The sequence below is a fragment of the Balaenoptera acutorostrata genome, chromosome 5, assembly GCF_949987535.1.
Source record: "Balaenoptera acutorostrata chromosome 5, mBalAcu1.1, whole genome shotgun sequence".
In the NCBI taxonomy this organism is placed as follows: domain Eukaryota; kingdom Metazoa; phylum Chordata; class Mammalia; order Artiodactyla; family Balaenopteridae; genus Balaenoptera; species Balaenoptera acutorostrata.
In genome coordinates, this window is record NC_080068.1 from 15,140,682 (window position 1) to 15,161,061 (window position 20,380).

The 20,380-nt window shown below is 38.1% G+C and overlaps 1 protein-coding gene across 13 annotated transcripts in view; it reads left to right on the forward strand.

The window, feature by feature from the left end:
- The window catches only part of PDLIM5 (PDZ and LIM domain 5), a 213,219-nt gene that overhangs the window by 59,336 nt on the left and 133,503 nt on the right, over nt 1-20,380 (forward strand). For all 13 annotated transcript variants that reach the window (XM_057547526.1, XM_057547527.1, XM_057547537.1 and 10 more), the window contains one exon: nt 6,432-6,583. In XM_057547526.1, the coding sequence (XP_057403509.1) occupies nt 6,432-6,583 (152 nt within the window). The remainder of the gene's footprint in view (nt 1-6,431; nt 6,584-20,380) is intronic.

The window sequence follows — 20,380 nt, forward strand, 5'->3', positions numbered from 1 at the left end:
TAGTTTGATTTATAATGAAGCTGACTCAGGAGCCTCCCATGACTGCTTCCTTCCTACACATTGTGCATTTATGAGATACACACACATTTATGGCTGTCATATAGTATGTACAAGATTTACTCATGACAGAAGTTATTACTGCTTCAAACAAATGCAGACTATTTAGGCTTGAAAAAACAAAGGAAAAAATGAACTATGCAAATAATGAGTGACCTTGTAGTCTTTTCTTAGCTGCTCACAATTCCTAAGAGTGATACATCCTACCCAATTAAGGCAAAAAATTTATCTTTCTATTGAGTGGATGCCTTGAGGAAGTAGTTCTGGGGATAAATGAAAGCTCATAGGAGTTTTCAATGAGATGCCACCTTTAACAAGCTTTACATTTGTTTCTGTGCATTGGGCCTTTCCCGTTGGCGTTCGTTTAGGCTCTTCCTGCTCTTTAGTTTAAATAGTGAGTAGAAAGCCTGAGCATTGAATAATAAAGATGGTTAGAGATTTAGAAAATATGTTAATGTCAAAAACCCAAGATGATTAATATTCGTAAGCTCAAAAAAACTGTAGACAAACAGGAGTTTGTTTGACAGTTCAAATAACATGAAAGATTGTACAGATGGCGATGAGCATTTGTTTACATTTCTGATAACTGATTGAGAAAGGGTTGAGATTAAATACAATTAAGCTCTTCCTAATACTTGTTAGATAAAGTACCAAGGGGAGTTGTGACATCTCTTTGGAAATCCTAGGAAAAATATAGTAACTAACTATCCAAAATGGATTTACTTTGTTCTACTGAAAATACAGTTTGATTTTTGACCTTTCTTAGGTTAGCTCAGCCTAATGTTTAACTGAAGATTCTCATTTTCAGATTAGAATCTATTTTTCTCTCTTTGGTGAATTAAGTATATTTCTACCAGAATTTCACATATTCAACTGATGGATAGATTTACTGATTTCTTACTTACTGTGGTTTAATCATCTGTTTTTCTAGTACCTACAATCTTCAAGGCTCTTGAGAACATAGTATAAAATATGATCCCTGACCTTATGGCGCTTGTTTTGAAGTTGGAAACAGCTTGATGACTAATTATAGATTGCTTCTATTTCAGGCTTCAGCTTTATTCTACACTGTAGGAAGCAGAAAATATTTGAAGTTGTTCACCCTCATTTTATAAATAAATATTTATTTATTTATTTTTGGCTGTGTTGGGTCTTCGTTTCTGTGCGAGGGCTTTCTCCAGTTGCGGGAAGCGGGGGCCACTCTTCATCGCGGTGCGCAGGCCTCTCACTATCGCGGCCTCTCTTGTTGCGGAGCACAGGCTCCAGACGCACAGGCTCAGCAGCTGTGGCTCACGGGCCCAGCTGCTCCACGGCATGTGGGATCCTCCCAGACCAGGGCTCGAACCCGTGTCCCCTGCATTGGCAGGCAGATTCTCAACCACTGCGCCACCAGGGAAGCCCCCACCCTCATTTTATAAATAGTCGACAAGATGGAACTCTTCAGTGTGAAGTGGTAGTAGGGTCACCATTATGGAAATACAGTAGGATGGAGGAAAGGGCAAGGAACATGCGGAGGTTGGCGGTAAGGAGGTCTTTAGAAAACTCTTACTGTAGGCACCAGGCAAGGTCCAGGTGACAGATGATCAGGGTATGGACTAGCGTGGGAGAGGAAAGGAAGAATCAACAAAACTTAGTAATTTCCCTGGATGTGGTACTCACGGAAACGGCAGAATTCACAGGGGCTATATGATTTCTATGCTCCATGTTTTGAAAATAAGAGTGGCAGAGTAAAAAGCAAGCCTAAGAAGATAGGTAATTCTGAGAAGTTGGATTTGAACATCTTGAGATCATAGGCTCTCAGAATCGAGTAGGCAGCTGCAACAAAGGAGTAAGACAAGTTTTATCTAGTGTATGACGTTTGATTTGATTAGATTATTTTCTCTTTTTTTAAAAACATCTTTATTGGAGTATAATTGCTTTACAATGGCGTGTTAGTTTCTGCTTTATAACAAAGTGAATCAGTTATACATATACATATATCCCCATATATCCTCCCTCTTGCGTCTCTCTCCCAGCCTCCCTATCCCACCCCTCTAGGTGGTCACAGAGCACTGAGCTGATCTCCCTGTGCTATGCAGCTGCTTCCCACTAGCTATCTGTTTTACATTTGGTAGTGTATATATGTCCATGCCACTCTCTCACTTCGTCCCAGCTTACCCTTCCCTCTCCCCATGTCCTCAAGTCCATTCTCTGCGTCTGCGTCTTTATTCCTGTCCTGCCCCTAGGTTCTTCAGAACCTTTTTATTTTATTTTTTTAAGATTCCATATATATGTGTTAGCATACGGTATTTGTTTTTCTCTTTCTGACTTACTTCACTCTGTATGACAGACTCTAGGTCCATCCACCTCACTACAAATAACTCAATTTTGTTTCTTTTTATGGCTGAGTAATATTAGATTATTTTCTTAATTGTTCATTACCTTTATATTACTGGACTGGGAGTATTTAAATTGCTTTTGTTGGGTACATTTTGAGCAAATGCCCATAGGTTTCAGTGTTTCTATTTTAAGGCTACCTTATGTGAAGAATGTGAGGTAGGTAATTTAGCTGTGTTCTATTTCTGGTTAAAAAAAGAAATTTTTTTTTTTTGGATGCCCTTCTTGGCTAAAACAAAATCTAGGATAAATTATGTTTATTTTTTGTCTTATTATCAGGATTCAAATTTCCATTCATTTATTTTAGTAGGGAATAGATGTTCCTTTGCCCTACCATTCAGATATGACTCTTATTTTAGGATTAGAGTTATACCTTTGTATAGACAGTTCACAGATAGATAAAACTTTTAAGACTGGAAGGGACCTTAGAAGGCCTTTGACATCATCCAGTACAACCTCCACATTTCTTGGATTAGTAATCTGAGATCAGGAGAATAATAATAATAATAGCTAACATTTATTAAGCCGTATCTCACATAATCTTTATAAAACCCTACAAGTCCGTCCCATGGAAAGTGGGTGGCATTGCTAGCTTTAGGAGTTGTTTTCTTTGTAAATGTCCTTCACAGTTTGAACAATTTAGTTCTGTGCAGGAGAGATGAACAGTTAGTATTTGTTATTAAATTAAATTATTTCTTTAATATTTATATTAATAAAAAAGAAATACTAATTATTAAGACAGTCCACACCTATTATTTATTTAATTTATTTATTAATTTAAAAAAAAATTTTTTTTTGGCTGTGTTGGGTCTTCGTTGCTGTGCGCAGGCTTTCTCTAGTTGCAACGAGCGGGGGCGACTCTTCGTTGCCGTGCGTGGACTTCTCATTGCAGTGGCTACTCTTGTTGCAGAGCACAGGCTCTAGGTGCGTGGGCTTCAGTAGTTGTGGTACGTGGGCTCAGTAGTTGTGGCTCACGGGGCTCTAGAGCGCAGGCTCAGTAGTTGTGGTGCGTGGGCTTCAGTAGTTGTGGCATGCGGGCTCAGTAGTTGTGGCTCACGGGGCTCTAGAGCGCAGGTTCAGTAGTTGTGGCGCACAGGCTTGGTTGCTCCGCAGCATGTGGGATCTTCCCGGACCAGGGCTCGAACCCGTGTCCCCTGCACTGGCAGGCGGATTCTTATCTGCTGCGCCACCAGGGAAGTCCCCACACCTGTTTTTTTTTTTTTTTTTTTTTTTAATTTATTTATTTTTGTCTGTATTGGGTCTTCGGTTCGTGCGAGGGCTTTCTCCAGTTGCGGCAAGCGGGGGCCACTCCTCATCGCGGTGCGGGGACCGCTCTTCATCGCGGTGCGCGGGCCTTTCTCCATCGCGGCCCCTCCCGTTGCGGGGCACAGGCCCCAGACGCGCAGGCTCAGCAATTGTGGCTCACGGGCCCAGCCGCTCCGTGGCATGTGGGATCTTCCCAGACCAGGGCTCGAACCCGTGTCCCCTGCATTAGCAGGCAGATTCTCAACCACTGCGCCACCAGGGAAGCCCCACACCTGTTTTTTAATACAGTAAAACCATAGTATTTAATGTAGGTATTATTATTTTTAAAGACTTTTTTCTTACTCCCACCACACGCATACATTGCTTTCATATTTTAATAAATATATCTGTCTATACAGTATTTTAAAATATACTTAATGAAGTTCTATCTTAATTTTTTTCTTCTTGATCCTATGATCCTGGAATTCAAAATGAACTTTATTTAATTTTCATTGAATTTTGGTATTACTTCGTCAGTCATATAATATATAATAAAAAGTGTGTCTATATGTATGTATATACATACACATGTGTGTAATATAGCTGTGCTGATAAGTTTGATATGCATTAAATTTTAAACTGTTTTATTACTCTGGAAATTTATTTCTTTATTGTCAACATTTCATTAATTTTTCTTACCTTTAAATATCTGGGCAGCTGAGAGGAGTTGTTTTGTTTGTTCACATTAGTACAAAGATGAAAATGGAATCACTACAGTTGACCCTTGAACACTTGGAGATTAGAGGCACTGGCCCTCTGCGAAGCTGAAAATCCGCCTGTAATTTGTAGTCTGTCCTCTGTATATATAGTTTGGTTCCTCCGTATACAGACACGCAGATCATGTAGTTCTATAGCATTCACTGTTGAAAAAAATCCGCATGTAAGTGGACCCACGCAGTTCAAACTCACGTTGATCAAGGGTCAACTCTATGTACTATGTATATAATAGAGAATATTTCATTTGAAAGGTTTGAAATGTTTTATTTTACACTTTGTGTCTGTTAGATTTTACATATTCTTGCTCAAATAGATATTTTTTCTTACTAATTTCAAGAACTATGTCCATCATTTGATAGTTATATGTTAAATGAGATAAATTTCAAATTATTTAAAATTTTAGTTCTTCCTAACTTTGCACTTTAAAACAAACCATAGATTTTGCCAGTGTTAAATAATAAATATGTGGCATCCATTCATTCAGTATATATTATGAAGGTCTATAGTATCAGGCACACTTCTAGCTTTAGGGCAGTTGGGGAGAAGCACAGACATGGGCGCTGCCTGGATGGATCTAGCAGTCAATACTGTTTTCTTGATTTTAGATCCAAAGAGTTGTTCTTGTACACTAGGATTGATCTGCCTTGATCATTATTTTTAAGGAAAGAATTTGACAACTGATGGTAATCAAAACCTATCTGAGCATACAATATCCACTTGTATTTATTGCTTTGCTTCCAGATTATGAATTCTGGCACTCAGCGCTTGTTCAGTTTGCTGAGGGATGTTTTTCTTTTAATCAAAAAGTAATTTTAGTAAAATGTTCTCTAAAATATTTAGTTTTTGTTAGTTTTTTTAAAAATGTGGTAAAATATACTTATAAAAGTTAGACATTTTAACCATTTTTAATTGCACAATTCATTAATTGCATCAAGTACATTTTCAGTGTTGTGCAGTCATTACCACTATCCATTTCCAGATGTTTTTCATCATCCCTGCATAAAATCTACACTTTTAAGTATTAGAGAAACAGTGCTTATTTTCTTTCTTTCTTTTTTGGGCCTAGTCTCACCTGTCTTCCAACAGCCCAGTATTCAGTGTGATCTGCTTGTACTTAATGAATTCTAAGCTTGTCATTTTAATTAGAATGGTTCCTTTTGATTTGTACTTGTTCCATGTTTCTGAGTATCTATTAAAATTGCATCATCTTTCATCTTACTGTCATTTTATATTTGTTTGCTCCTTTTGGAGCAATGCAATAGATAACATATGAAGTTTGAAGGAGATCAAACTAAATGTAAACATGTAGAAAATTTTGTAAAAAGATTGGGGATTAAAGATCGTGGTACACAAAAGAGTCTGACAGTCGCAGACACAACTGGTTTTCGTCCCCTCGTTCTAAATGCCTGGAGCAGGAAGCACGGCCAGCATAAAAGATATTTGGGCCTGTGATCTAAAAGAATTCAGTCCCTCAAACGCTGGATATGAATTGGACTCAACAGGAAGGATAGTTCAGTAGATCCTCCATCTGTGTTACTCTTTGTGCTCAAACAAAAATACAGCTGTTTAAAGAGTTTTAAAAATTATTTCTAAAAGAGTATTAAATACCCTATTCATATTACTTTCTTTTTTTTTCTGCTAAAATGTAGTTGCCTTGCCTACTTCTCTTCCTTATTTGTAACAATCACACACTACTGTTATACAGTAAAGAAATGGAGAACTTATCAGGGACCTTTTCTCAGACAATTAGCTCAGTTTTTTAGAAAGCAAATAAGAATTTAAGAAAATAAATATGAAAGCATGATAATATGTATGAAAGTCATTTGAATTTTAACTTTACCTGTTAAGCAAGATAATTTGTATTACTTTGTCTAACAGTACATTAATATACTTCTCTTTTGATATAACAAAAGTGTAATTTTCATCTGTGTTTATTTTTAAAGAGTGACAATTCTAATGAAATATATTTTTTACAGCTCAAAGATGGCGGCAAAGCATCTCAGGCAAACGTAAGAATTGGTGATGTGGTTCTCAGCATTGATGGAATAAGTGCACATGGCATGACTCATCTTGAAGCCCAGAACAAGATTAAGGGTTGTACAGGCTCTTTGAATATGACTCTGCAAAGGTAAATTGCTTTTTGTTTGGCTCTGAGAGAGAAAACCACACTGAGGAATGTGTCTTCGTGTGTCTGATTCATGGTGTTAACTAAGAAGTAGTTTCTGTTGCCATTGTTGCAGGTAGGTAAATAAAAAATAGAATGGCTTTTAAATTGGGTAATTGAGCAGCATGAGAATTGGTGAAAGCTTTGGATTATAAGGCATGTATTCACATACGCATAAAGATAGTGTGTGCAGTTTCAAAGAGTTTAAGAATTCCTGAAATTTCTCAATGGAGTGCAGCCTAAGAGTTCTTGTTACAGGGTAAAACTCTTGGCCTTAATATTCTGGGCAGTATATTAGGGGTATTCTTTTAAGATATGATTTGGCTTTTCTTAGTATGTCTTTTTCCCTTTCTTTCTCTGGGTAGAAAAATAGAATTTTAATATACTCATTTGAAGTCCAAATTTTCTGAACTCAGTTTGGCTTCAATTTTAAAATAATCATCTCATTGATTGTACTATATCAGATCTTTTCAGCATCCCAGCATTTGAACTGTATTGAGATCACCTGGATTGCTTGTTAAAAATAGTGATAGGAATCAGAATATCGGGAAGTAAGGACCAAGAATTATATATGAAAAAGTTTTCTATGATTATTATGAAATATGAAGTTAGAACCACTGCAGTGTCTTGGGTTGAGGGGAAGGGAGGAGAAAGAGGGGATAGAGGGAGGGTGATTGAATGATGGCTCTGAACCTTTAGGTTTATAAGGAAGTAGCTATCATTTACCAGGTGGTCATGGAGGGTTTTAAGCAAGTCTTGCTTTTGATAATTACAGAAGTGTTCTCTGGTCCATAAAATTTGGAAAATGCCATTTACCCCAAAAATATCTCATAGGCTTCCATAAATTGTTGTCTTTATTATAAGTCTTTAAGAGAGGAACAACATGCCATACCTTCCTAACATTTTTAGCTAAGAAACCTTTTTTTTTCTTGGAGTCTCTCCTGGGAGTATTTAAAGGATATATACAGGGCAAATTATATGTACTTGTCTGGAAGAGTATCAATTTGGTCTTAAAACTGAATAGGAAAAATTTAGAAAAACTTAGACTTATAGATTTACTTTGTTGTAGCATGACTTTCTGACCAGTTCTCTTTTGGGGAAGTGTGTGTGTGTCTGTGTGTGAAATTGCTTTCAGTGGAACTGTTGAATCAAAGGTCATGTGTATTTAAAATTTGAAAGCTATTAGCTATACATTTTAATGCATAGAAAAGTAATCAATGAGAAAAAATAACCTTGCTAAAAAGTCCTGTTTCGATAGTATCCTTTCTGTTCTATATATTTAGACATGTAACACAAAAATTGTTACTAATTAAGTGAAAATAGTCATTTTTACTGAGAGGCATTTTTGCTATTTTGAAAGGGAACCAAGAAGTCAAGAAGCTTAACTTGTCTGAGATATCAACAAAGCAAAACAAATACAGATGATGTCGGGCTGTTTCTCAAATTCTAAAGTGAAAGTTTATGTAGGGTATAATCTTTTTTTCTGGACTGTGTATCATTTCTTTCATAGTAGCCGACTTGTTTTCACATTGTGCTCCCTGTTTTACAACTTAGGACTCAGTATCTTATTTTCTATTGACAGCACTTCTGGTTCCATAAGAGTAGATGAAAACCAGATGTTACCCTGTTTGGATGAATTTGCAATTTAAGTAATCTGCTACTGACTCTAATACAGATTCTTTTAAGCTACTTGAATACAAAATCTAACAAACCAACTTGTTATAAACATTTGGAGATACTACTTAATCTTATCTTTGTATTTCCGAATATGGATATTCAGAGACTCAAACTATGAGAGAGAATTTTCGAGTCCTGTTGTTATTCATTGTTATTCTCCTTAAGTTTTTGAACACTTCTTGTGTTAGGTAATGTCAGCCTAAAAGAGATTTGCATTTAAGAGAATTCATGGTACAACACTGACAGTACTACTGAAGAAATACTTTTTGTTTTTTATGGAAAAAAAAAAACTTTGAAGAGTTGTCATCAATTCTTCCCTACACCAAAGCCATTTTCTTCTGAAGTTCTCTCTTTCTTATATCAGAGCAAATATTTTTTCTTCCGCTTGTTTCTGAGTTTGAACAACAGCACCCTTAGTTGGCCTCCAGCCACCTGACCCTCTTTATTCCATCTGTCACCAGCCAAGCTGCTCAGCATTCTCCCTCCAAACCGAGTGACCCACAACGGTATTTCCTCTGGGCAACTGTTTTCTTCATGAATATCTAGTATTTGCCTTTACAGGCTTGTCTTAGTCCAGTTTCCCTAGAAACAGAACCTGAGATGGTATTCATGTGCAAATGCTGTATCAAGAGAGTTCTCTCACGTGTTACTTAAAGGGGAGTAGGTCAAGCGGGATTGGGAAGAAGAGGAAACTGAGATGAGGAAGGGTTTGCTCTCATTGGATGTCTAGCCTCAGCTTGACCCAGGAGGGAACTTTGGAACAGAATTGTACCATAGAGCCTGTCTTGCCTTGAGGCAAGGGAACTGGGCTTTTGTCCCCTCTCCCCTTCATTCGTTAGTCGTTGACCAGCAGCTGTCCTGGAAATGTGTGTGTGTGCAGGAGCGCAGAAGAGGCTAGGAGGTAGCTTCTGTTGCTTCCACAGGAAGTTGCTGGTATGAACCATTAGCAATGCAGGGGGCACCTTTGGGACTGGATGTACCAAACCAGTCGAAGGGTTCCAGAGGACCCAGCTGGGCACCAGTAGCACGTGCTGCGAGATTCCTTCCAGACTAGAGTCCTTTGCTTAGAGGATTAGGCTCTCTGTGACCCAGGCACACTCAGACTGTCCTCCCCCTCGGACTTCCCTGGCAGTCCAGTGGTTAAGACTCTGTGCTCCCACTTCAGGGGGCGAGAGTTCGATCCCTAGTCAGGGATATATGCCGCCTGGTACAGCCAAAAGTTTAAAAAAATAAAAAAGAAAGATTGTCCTCCCCAGATCATCACTACTCGTCAGCGAATACCATCTTTCCATTTAAGGTAGGTTTCTTACTGTCCCTCACGTGCCTTTTTTGTCCTCTCATGAAATTTGCTTCATCTGGAATGCCCACCCACCTCTTCACTGCCAATACATGCCTCCACCTCCACAAATCCCATACCAAACCTCATCATCTACCCATAGTCTTTTCTTACTATTGCAACTCATTCATTTTTTTCCCCTCTAAACTCTTATGACAAGTTTATACCATTCGACTCAGCGTTTAATTGTACACTAGGTATAACCAGGAATAACAAGGCAGATTCCATGAATCATATACAAATAAACCTAATTGGTTAATAGTCATACCTAATACTGCCTATGTAATTAATTACTCTGTGTTTCACCAGCTAGACTCCTTGAAAGCAAAGACCTTGTTTTTTGCACTATTTGTATTTGACATCTTGTATAGTTTTGTGCTTTTAGTGTCTAATAAATATTTGATGTGCACCAGCATTATTTCTCAAACTTGGCATCATTTATTTATTCCACAAATACTTTTTGAGCTATTGCTATGTGCGCAGGCTTTCTCTAGTTGCGGTGAGCGGGGGCTACTCTTAGTTGCAGTGCACGGGCTTCTCACTGCAGTAGCTTCTCTTGTTGCAGAGTACAGGCTCTAGGTGCGCAGGCTTCAGTAGTTGTGGCACGTGGGCACGTGGGCTCAGTAGTTGTGGCTCATGGGCTCTAGAGCGCAGGCTCACTACTTGTGGCGCACGGGCCTAGTTGCTCTGCGGCATGTGAGATCTTCCTGGACCAGGGCTCGAACTCGTGTCGCCTGCATTGGCAGGCGGATTCTTAACCACTGCGCCACCAGGGAAGTCCCCCATGTTTGTTTTTGAAATCAAAGTTACCAGCAATTTTGTTTTGTGAATTTTTTTTGTATTAAGTATTATTGTTATATATCTGTTCATTATATATATATATTTAATTGACCTCTTCTTTAAGCCCAACCTCAAAATCCTAAAATAAGATTTAGATAATAAAAGGTTAGATAAAGATACTTGCTTGAGTAAGGTTATTTTGGAACTTTTTTTCAATCTTGTCTAATTTGGGGGTATGTAATAAAGCAAACATATGCTCTCTCATTGATATCCTAGAAAAATAAGACTTGACTCACTATATTCTAGTATCTAATGAATATAGAGGTGTGGAAGATTTCATTTTGATTTCTTTTATCGTTGGAAAAGATTGGAAAATATTTTTCCCCCCTGAAACTGGCACTGATTCTAAGAGTGCTACAACTGGACAATGAAAAATTCTGTTTGAAATTATTTTTCCTCTTAGGAGAACAGGCAAATAGTAGTGTGCTTGTTTTTTTTTTTTTTTTTTTTTTTTTAAATTGGGTTGTTTTCTTTCTTTTTTTTTTTTTTTAATTTTATAGCTACTTTATTTATTTATTTATTTATTTTTGGCTGTGTTGGGTCTTCAGTTCGTGCGAGGGCTTTCTCTGGTTACGGCAAGTGGGGGCCACTCTTCATCGCGGTGCGGGGACCGCTCTTCATCGCGGTGCGCGGGCCTTTCACTATCGCGGCCCCTCCCGTTGCGGGGCACAGGCTCCAGACGCGCAGGCTCAGTAGCTGTGGCTCACGGGCCCAGCTGCTCCGTGGCATGTGGGATCTTCCCAGACCAGGGCTCGAACCCGTGTCCCCTGCATTAGCAGGCAGATTCTCAACCACTGCGCCACCAGGGAAGCCCAGTGTGCTTGTTTTTTAACATCAAGTGCTTTTTGCCTATGCTTTTGATCCCCGTCTAAGTGAATCATTTAAAAAATTACATTATTTCAGCTAATAATAGAAGAAGACTACTTTCTGAAGTTTTGATGTCTAATAACTTTATGAACTATATTAGAGTTGGAGTCTATGAATAAGATTTTTAACTATTTCATTTTATTTCATTAATTCTTTGCATAACATAGATAAACTTGCTACTGACTTACTGTATGAATTGGGGTAAGTTGCTAAACTTCTGGGCCTTAATTTTCTTGACTGTAAAATGAGGTCATGAGTGATTTCTAAGTTCCCTTAAATTCTGGTTCTTGTTCTGGTTTTTTAGCTGTAAATGGATAAGTTCCCTAAAGTTTGCTATTAGATCAAACTAACTTCAGTTTGCTTGTTTTGGCTGAGAGAATCAGGAAATTGGACTTTCTTCACTGGAGTTATCTTAAACTATGCCAGGTTAGCAAAGTGACTTGTACTACCCTGCCGACTTCAAGGTGAAAGGTAGGTCAGATGGATATTCAAACAGCACTTAATCATAAAAAAATACTTTATATACTTGTCCTTATTTTATATTTTAAAATTAATCCTTTCAGAATCACAGAGAATATATATAACTTTTCTAATCTTCCTTGTTTTTTACATTATCAGTAGTGGCATATCTGTGGGTTTATTTACTTATTTACTTTGGTTCCTTAAATTTCATTTAGTGTATAACTTGTTATGATTGGAAGTGAAAGATCTAGAAGGATTGAGTTTTGAAAAATATTGACGTACTCTCTTTCTGCCTCCCCCTTCTTCCTCATCCTTCAAACAGCAGAAAAATTGTCAGAGGTCCGGTAACTACTACTAATGAATGACAGACTGGAATAATTTAATAGGCACAGTGAGTTACAAAAAAAAAAGAAGTAGCTGTGGTACCAGACTGAAGCTATTAGCCATCTTTTGTTTCATTTTAATGGATTGCTCAACATCCTGTTACTGTTAACTTTAATGAGTTCACCTCTGCTCTTTCTTTCACTATTAGCATAGCGGCAAGATATTAAAAAATATTTTTTTTTAATCCAAGTTTTCAGTTCTCTATCTGGGATGTTTCAATGCATGTGAATTAAAAGACATTTAGTTTGATTACCTTTTCGTTTAATTGGAGTTGCACATTATCCCACCTCAGGTTCCTTTTTCCCCCTTGGTATTTCACATACTTTTTCAATGTGTTTTCTGCAATTTAGGTTTTACTGTTTGTTTGTTTGTTTGATCGTTTGTGTTGGTTTTAGTTTCTTTTTTTAATTCTTTGTTTGGAGGATAACTTTTCCAGAAGGACTGTCTGATTAATCCTCCCTCTCCCTCATCGTTAAAATTAGAAGTGCTGCTTAGGAAAGGGGATGAGGACAAGCAAGCATTGACATCTCTTCTGTGCAAGCCTTTTCACATAGGCATTTAATCCTGCTATCAGTCCATTGAGAAAGGAGCTAGCATACCCATTTTTCAGATGGTTAATTTATGGTTTCGAGGGTTTATGTGACTTGTATAACAAACCCAGGTCAGTTTAAAGACTGTTTCCCTCCCCACTTTCTTATAGCTAGGACTTGGTGACTATAGTCTCGTAATAAAATTTGATAAGACAGGATAGTAATTCAGTAGGGGTAACTCTTTGACTCTTTCACTTGTAAGCAACAGTGTCTCTGTTTTCATACTCACCTGTTGGTATTCTGTAATAAATATTATGCCTAAATTATTTTCTATGTGCTTCGTAGACCCTATAGGTTAGAATAAAAGTAAAAGAGAAAAAGGAGGCTAAGTAGGTTCATGGGTCACTAGATAGGAGCATTCATTTGGATACTGACTTGTATATATGGTTGCCTGTCCTAAATCAGAATACCATCTTTTATTTTTCCCTCCCAAGTTTATAAGCCTGTTCACTATATTTGCTAAATTATTACTGTATTAAAGTTTGAAGACTTTGTTCTTCAGCAGGCTTCTGTGTATGCATCCCATGAGTAACTAAGGGTTCAGGAATTTTAAAAAATACGTTTTTAAGACTTTTTGCTCAATATGACAGTGACTGGAAAAGATACCAAAACTGTCAATCAACAAATCCATCAACAGACATGGAAGAGAAGTATTTCTCTTCTGTCTCTTTTTCTTCAATTCGGTAGGGATAAAGATTGCTGAAAATGAACTTGAAGGCTCACATTAGTACATCTTTTTTAATAGTCTATAGCAATATGAATATGGGTTCATCAGGGTGTATTTTGCATTTTGAAATTCTTCCCTGAACTTTGCCTCTTGAAAGTGCGCAGTTATTTTATTTTATTTTTTATAAATTTATTTATTTAATTTCTGGCTGTGTTGGGTCTTCGTTGCTGCACGCAGGCTTTCTCTAGTTGCTGTGAGCCAGGGCAACTCTTCGCTGCAGTGCGCAGGCTTCTCATTGCGGTGGCTTCTCTTGTTGTGGAGCACGGGCTCTAGGCACGTGGGCTTCAGTAGTTGTGGCACGCAGGCTCAGTAGTTGTGGCTCGTGGGCTCTAGAGCGCAGGCTCAGTAGTTGTGGCGCACGGGCTTAGTTGCTCCGCAGCATGTGGGATCTTCCTCCCTGACCAGGGCTTGAACCCGTGTCCCCTGCATTGGCAGGCAGATTCTTAACCACTGCACCACCAGGGAAGTCCGTTTTATTTTTAACTTTTATTTTTTAACATAAAAGTCTTATTTATTTTTCTGAAGGAAAAATTACTTCAGTTATAATCCTTTGGGAAAATAATCCTAGGAAATAATATATTTAAAGACATGTTTAAAGCTTTATTGTAAAATTTTAATTTGTAGAATATTTCATCTGTGCAGAATTTTTAAACGAAGCCATGAAATAGAGATATAAAGAAGGAGAATGGTAATAAAACTGACTTTGAAATTAGGCAAACTTGGTGCAAACCTTGATTCTACCACTTGCCTAGCTTAAGCAAGTTACATAAGTGAGTTTCAGGTAACCATTTGTAAATGGGCATAGTAATAACTGCCTTCTAAGGCTCTTGTAAAGATTAAATAACAAATGTAAAGAACCTAGGATATAACAGATATAAGTTTTCTCTTCTTTCTTCCTATTTCTGCAGTATAAGTAAGTATTAATATAGTATCCATTGTAAAGTTACTTCCAGGAGGTTATATTTATTTTGTTTCTTAGCAACAAAATGGGTGTGACTGGAGGGAAATAGGGAGAAAATGAGAGGGCAGTCGGGTAGGTAGTTATCTTGGAAAGTCAGAAAGATGATTATGCAAGTGTTAGAAGAAAGGATTGTTTAGTCAAGTGAGTGGTTTTTGATCATACAGTTGTAAAGCTTTTTAAAAGCATGAGGGGATACAAACATTATGCTGAGTGCCAGCTAACTACTGCTTTGGTTAAAAAACTCTCAACCAGTAATTTATGGCAGCGAAGAGAAACCAGTACATACCAAGTCTTGTTTTTTCTAATTCCTCTTGTTCTCTTTAGAGGAAAAATGCAGATGTAATTCTCTTTCACTGTGGGTTAAGCCAGAAAGACAAACAAACAAAGCAAGTATTTTTTCTGTCACTCTCCCATCCAAATTCATGTGTATTCCCTTTAAAGTAATTTAAATTAGTTGAATTGCTAACTTTTGGACTGTGTTATGATACTTTTAGAAATACTTTTCTCTTGTAACTTTTCATCAACACTGTCAGTACTTAGTTGGAAAATCTCATAATGTTCCAAATTTTTGAACATTGGACTTCTCTAGGTTTACCTTATGACCAGAAGCCATAAGGCGTAGATGTAAAGAGAGTGATTTATGATTTCTGCCTTTAAGGAACCTATGTCTATTTATTAGGACATTCATTGAGGTAAGAAGACACAGAAAGTGCTACAGAGGTTCAAAGAGGGCAAGATCTCATTGAAACTGAAAGGCTTCCTGGAGGTGCTGCATCTTGGGCTAGGCTTTGATGAGAAGGCCATCCAGATGGAGGTGGCCAGTCCCCAGGCATCTGTGGGGGGGAGTATGTGGACCAGTTGGAAATGGAGATAAGAATAAAAGTTAGATTGAAATAGTGCTTTGCAGAGTCTTAGACACTGAGATATTAAAAGTTTTGAGGGGCTTCCCTGGTGGCGCAGTGGTTGAGAATCTGCCTGCCAATGCAGGGGAGACGGGTTCGAGCCCTGGTCTGGGAAGATCCCACATGCCGCGGAGCAACTAGGCCCGTGAGCCACAACTACTGAGCCTGCGTGTCTGGAGCCTGTGCTCCACGACAAGAGAGGCCGCGACAGTGAGAGGCCCGCGCACCGCGATGAAGAGTGGCCCCCGCTCACCGCAACTGGAGAAAGCCCTCGCACAGAAACGAAGACCCAACACAGCCATAAATTAATTAATTAATTAATTAATTAATTTTTAAAAAAACAGATAAGAGTGAAGTGTTCTGGTGTTGTAAAAACAGCACTTCATACTTGGCTAAAAAAAAAAAAGTTTTGATCAGAAAAGTGACATTTTCTGGATAATATTTAGTGAGATAGCTTGGAAGAAGGTGGAGAGGCGAGAGGCAGGGCGACTGGTCAGGCAAGTATTACGGTAACGTGGCTATTTGAGGGCTTGGAGTGGAAAACAGAGGAGAACTGGGAGAAATGAGAACTTGTGAGCAGTAGTTCTGAAAGCCACAGTAATGGTGTGGATGTGAGGGAAGAGGGAAGAACCGAAGACAGCTCAGGTGCTCAGCCAGCTGGACCCAGGCTTCGTTCTCCTTCCATCTTCCCCTTGTTCCTCTTCTCACCGGAGCATGGCTGCTGCCGCTGTCATGTCACTGAAACTGACGCTTGGACGTCACACAGGTTCCTCAAGCTCAACATGGTCAACACTGAGCTCCACGCTGCGTGTCACCCATTTGCATCTCCTGCTGCGCTCATCTCCGTGAAGGGCCCACCGTCCACCCTGTTACCCAGATCAGAAAGACCCATTCCTTGCTGAACCTCCCACGCCCATCTCTAACCACCTGTCAGCACAATTTGCATAGATCCCCAAGTACACTATGAGTAGAATAGAGTAAATTAGCATGGCCTCAGGGTGGGTTGGTGGGGAGAGACACAGCTCCTAGCCCTAATGCCTGTATCTTAAACAGAAAGGTTTAAGGCCCATCGGTTTGGCATATGCTAATTGAACATTTGCTGTGCTGGTCACTGGGGAGAGAAAGGGAAGTCCTCACACCTGCCCTCAAGGAGCTCACAGGGTGCAGCAGTGGCTTCTGACCTTAAATAAGGACCTTTTTTTTTCAATGTCAAATATTTCATGGGCAACCCTTCCCCCACCACGTTAGGATAACAATTATTTTTTAAGTAACTGCAGATTTTGTAAATATTGTATTGCAGTTTTAAATGAAGAGGAAGATTTTTTACGTTTATGTGTAAGAATCTACATTTATTTAAAAATCCAAATATATAATACATGACTTAAGCAGACTTTAGTGTTTAGTACATAGATGAATTCATGAATCATTTGTGAAAACTTAGAAGTGTGTGCCCGTTACCTCCAGCTGCTTCAAGTGTGGTTCACAGATTGGGAACCACTGGCCAAAAACATTTAAGCCATCTGGAAGTAGAGAGACAGGGGAGCAGAGACATCCACAGGGAAGGCGAGACTGAGGAGAGACAGCATGAGGATGGCGAGGGAAACAAAGACAGAAAGACACAGACTGCAGGACCGTTGAAGGAGTAGAGCAACAGGAGAAGATTCTCCTGGTCACATCGGCTTATAGCAGATTAAAAAGACCCATGGTTCCACAACATCGGATTCTACCAGATTTACCTTCATTATCATTTTAAGAAAAAAAGCTAATTTCAGAGTTTAAGAGGAGAAGCATGCAGTTATTTCCTTGTATAAAAAGGAATAGCTGAGAAAGATGTAACATGCACCCTAAGTGGAAAGAATATCACGCCCAACTTTTGAAGGGAAGAAATAATATTCTATTTTTACACGCTCCAGTGCCTATCACCGCGGCTTGGACATAGAAAATACTCAGTAAATAGTTATTGCCTTGAGTAGTAGAGACTGCTACTTTTAAAAATACAGTAATTTTTCTACTTTTGCATAACAAACTTAGAAATAATTCACGAGGAGTTATTAGTGAGGTAGAGTGACAGACTGGTCATTCTTGTGTTTTGAATGGCAGCAGTCTCCTTGGAATTCAAAATAAACATTGTTGTCCATCGCATTGAGAGCTTTTGAAAGGATTGAAATTCAGGTCACTCCCAACTGTTTCCAGCGGCTGTTGTTGCTATTAGGGTCTCAAAGGCTGAAATAGCTTAGGCTTTATACAAGTTGGAAAGTAAACAGGAGTGAAGGGCTGTGCAGAACACAAGCGGCAGAGTATTTATACTGTTGAACTTTGCAGCTTACTTCTTCTTTCATGTATTTCAAAGGCTGTGTTTTCCTAGTAAACCAGCTTTATAAATAGATCTCTAAATGTTACCAGTCCTAATAATTTCTTTTATCAGCTCTGATCCCTATTAACACTTGATCTGAAATTTAAAGCATATGAAAAATAGTCTTTCATTCATCTGTTTTTTGTATGTATGAGTTTTAATTTCTTGTATAATGCAGCAAGAGTTCATTTCTGCATTACAATAAAAACCCATAGATGATAATCTTGAGTTCAGTGACCTCTCTTACAATCGAGTCTGCCTTTATCTTGACTGTTGCGGCTGACGTTTATGGCACTGTTTCCCTGTGTAATTCATCCCGTTACAATGAATACGAGGGGCTTTCCAGATTCTTTTGTTTTATTGGAATTTTGTTCTATAGACTGTGTTTTGAAATAGTGGATTATTTATTAGTTCAGAATGTTTTTGTTATCCTGAGGTTATGTCTGGTCACTAAATTATTCTTAAAACTAAGAAAAGTATTTTTGTATTTGGAAGCTAAGCTAGTTAACTGCCTCTTTCAAACTAGGATTTTAATCTCTTTGACACACTGAAATATAGAACAACATCTCTTTTCTAGATTCATAGATTCTGTAACGTTCACATAGATTTCATTTTCTAATGAGAACCTGTCTTTGCTTTGGTAAGGCAAAGAGTTATCTCCAAGGGATCAAAGTGAATTGTTACTTTATTGAAACTTTGCTGTGATGTTTTTGATTTTTATGTGTAATTTTTATTGCTATATCATATTTACAGTTGAATTTTTTTAGTATTATGCAGAAAAGTGTTCATTTTCATTTTCCCTTTAAAGAAGCTTGTATGGGTTATAGCAATATTCGTGTTCCCAAGGACTTTAGGTAATAGTTTTTCTTCTGAGATAGCTGATGGGAAAAGTGTTAAAGTTGCTAGGGATGCCAGTGTTCATAGTAGCATTATTTACGATTGCCAAGGTATGGAAGCAACCTAAGTGTTCATCGACTGATAACTGGATAGAGAAGATGTGGTGTATATACACAATGGAATACTACTCAGTCATAAAAAGGAATGAAATCTTGCCATTTGCAGCAACACGGATGGACTTGGAGGGCATTATGCTAAGTGGAATAAGTCAGACAGAGAAAGACAAATACTGTATGATATCACTTAGATGAAAACAAAAAAGAAGTAGACTCACAGATACAGAGAACAAACTTGTGGTTGCCACTGGGGCGATGGAAGAGGGGAGGCGCAATATAGGGTAGGGGATTTAAAAAAGGGTTATTATGGGATTATATGAAGTCACGCGTGTGAAACTTTTGAAAATTAGAAAGCACTATAGAATTTAAAAATAAAATAAAATACCACTTTAAAAAAAAAGTTCCTAGGAATGCTATTTCAGTCATGTTTCTTAGTACACAGTAGGAATTTAGCAAGTAAAGCATATTAAAGAAAAAGAAACTGGAATTTTAAATTTTTACTCCAACAAGTTACTAAGCTAGGAGCTTTATATACTTTAGTCATTTAATCTTCACAGCTGTTATTGTGGCAGATATTGATATTATCCCTGCACTTTACAGGAAAGTTAAGTAAATACTTCAGAGTCACACAACTTGTAAGTAAGCCAGAAGTCAATCTCAGATCTGTTTCCCTCCTAATGATTTTTCTACAGTGTTACACTGTCTCTTTAAACAAAGGAACTTTAAAAATATTTTTATTGTACAGTCATCGTAATACATGTTGTCTAAAAGTTCATTTTGCTTTTCCAAATACACCACAAAATAAGCATTTTTGCCATTAACTTTGTTTGATATTCCAGTAAATTTCAAATTCCATGGAAAACACTAGCAAGGAGTCAATGCTCTTTGAAAAATTTGCTTTTTTAGAAGCTCACAAAATATTCTAGCGGTAATATTACCTCATTCATTCCTTTAGCAGCTCCAATGTATACATTTTCTGGGTAAATTAAAGCAGCTTTAATAATACTTTCCTCTGTGGAACAGTTTTTCAGTTGAATTAAAATGCATGGCTAAGTTCAAGTACAGGGAACAGACCTTGTAGATTCAGAGTATTTTAGAGTTTGGAGCAACCCCAGCTGTCAGCCTGTGGAGCTCTTAGTCCATCTACACAATTTGTCTCTTTTTGTACTTCACAATTTCTTTTTGATCTGTGTAAAAAATACCTACGGTGCCCACGCTGTGACAGTCGTGACGCCGCGTTGGAGCCGTACAGCAGAGGAGCTGAGGTCAGCCTGTGAGCCGCCCCTCCTCACCCCAGCGCCTTTCACCTGGCTCTGCGCTTTTCTCATGTGTTTTGTGGTCTAATTACAATGTTCTCTTAGGTCTCTCATTGGTATCTTACGCCGAGAGTGGGAAATAATGCTGGATTTAGTGGTAAATTGGTTTATAGGAAATACCGTAACTGTTAAACAAACCAACATGTTTCCTCTTTTCTCCAATCTTTTCTCCTACTTTCTTTAAGTTGCTTATCTTCCTGCATTTCTTTCTTTCTTTGGAGCCTTAAAATCCCTCCTCTTGGCTCTAAGGTGTCAAAATGTCCTCCCCAAATTATACGTGTCTGGTGCTTGGATAAACCGTATGTAATTGAGTTACAGAAATAAGTAAAATATTTTTACAGAAATAAGTAAAATGTTTATGTTGTTTCAGTGGATATCGAGACCTTAGAAACG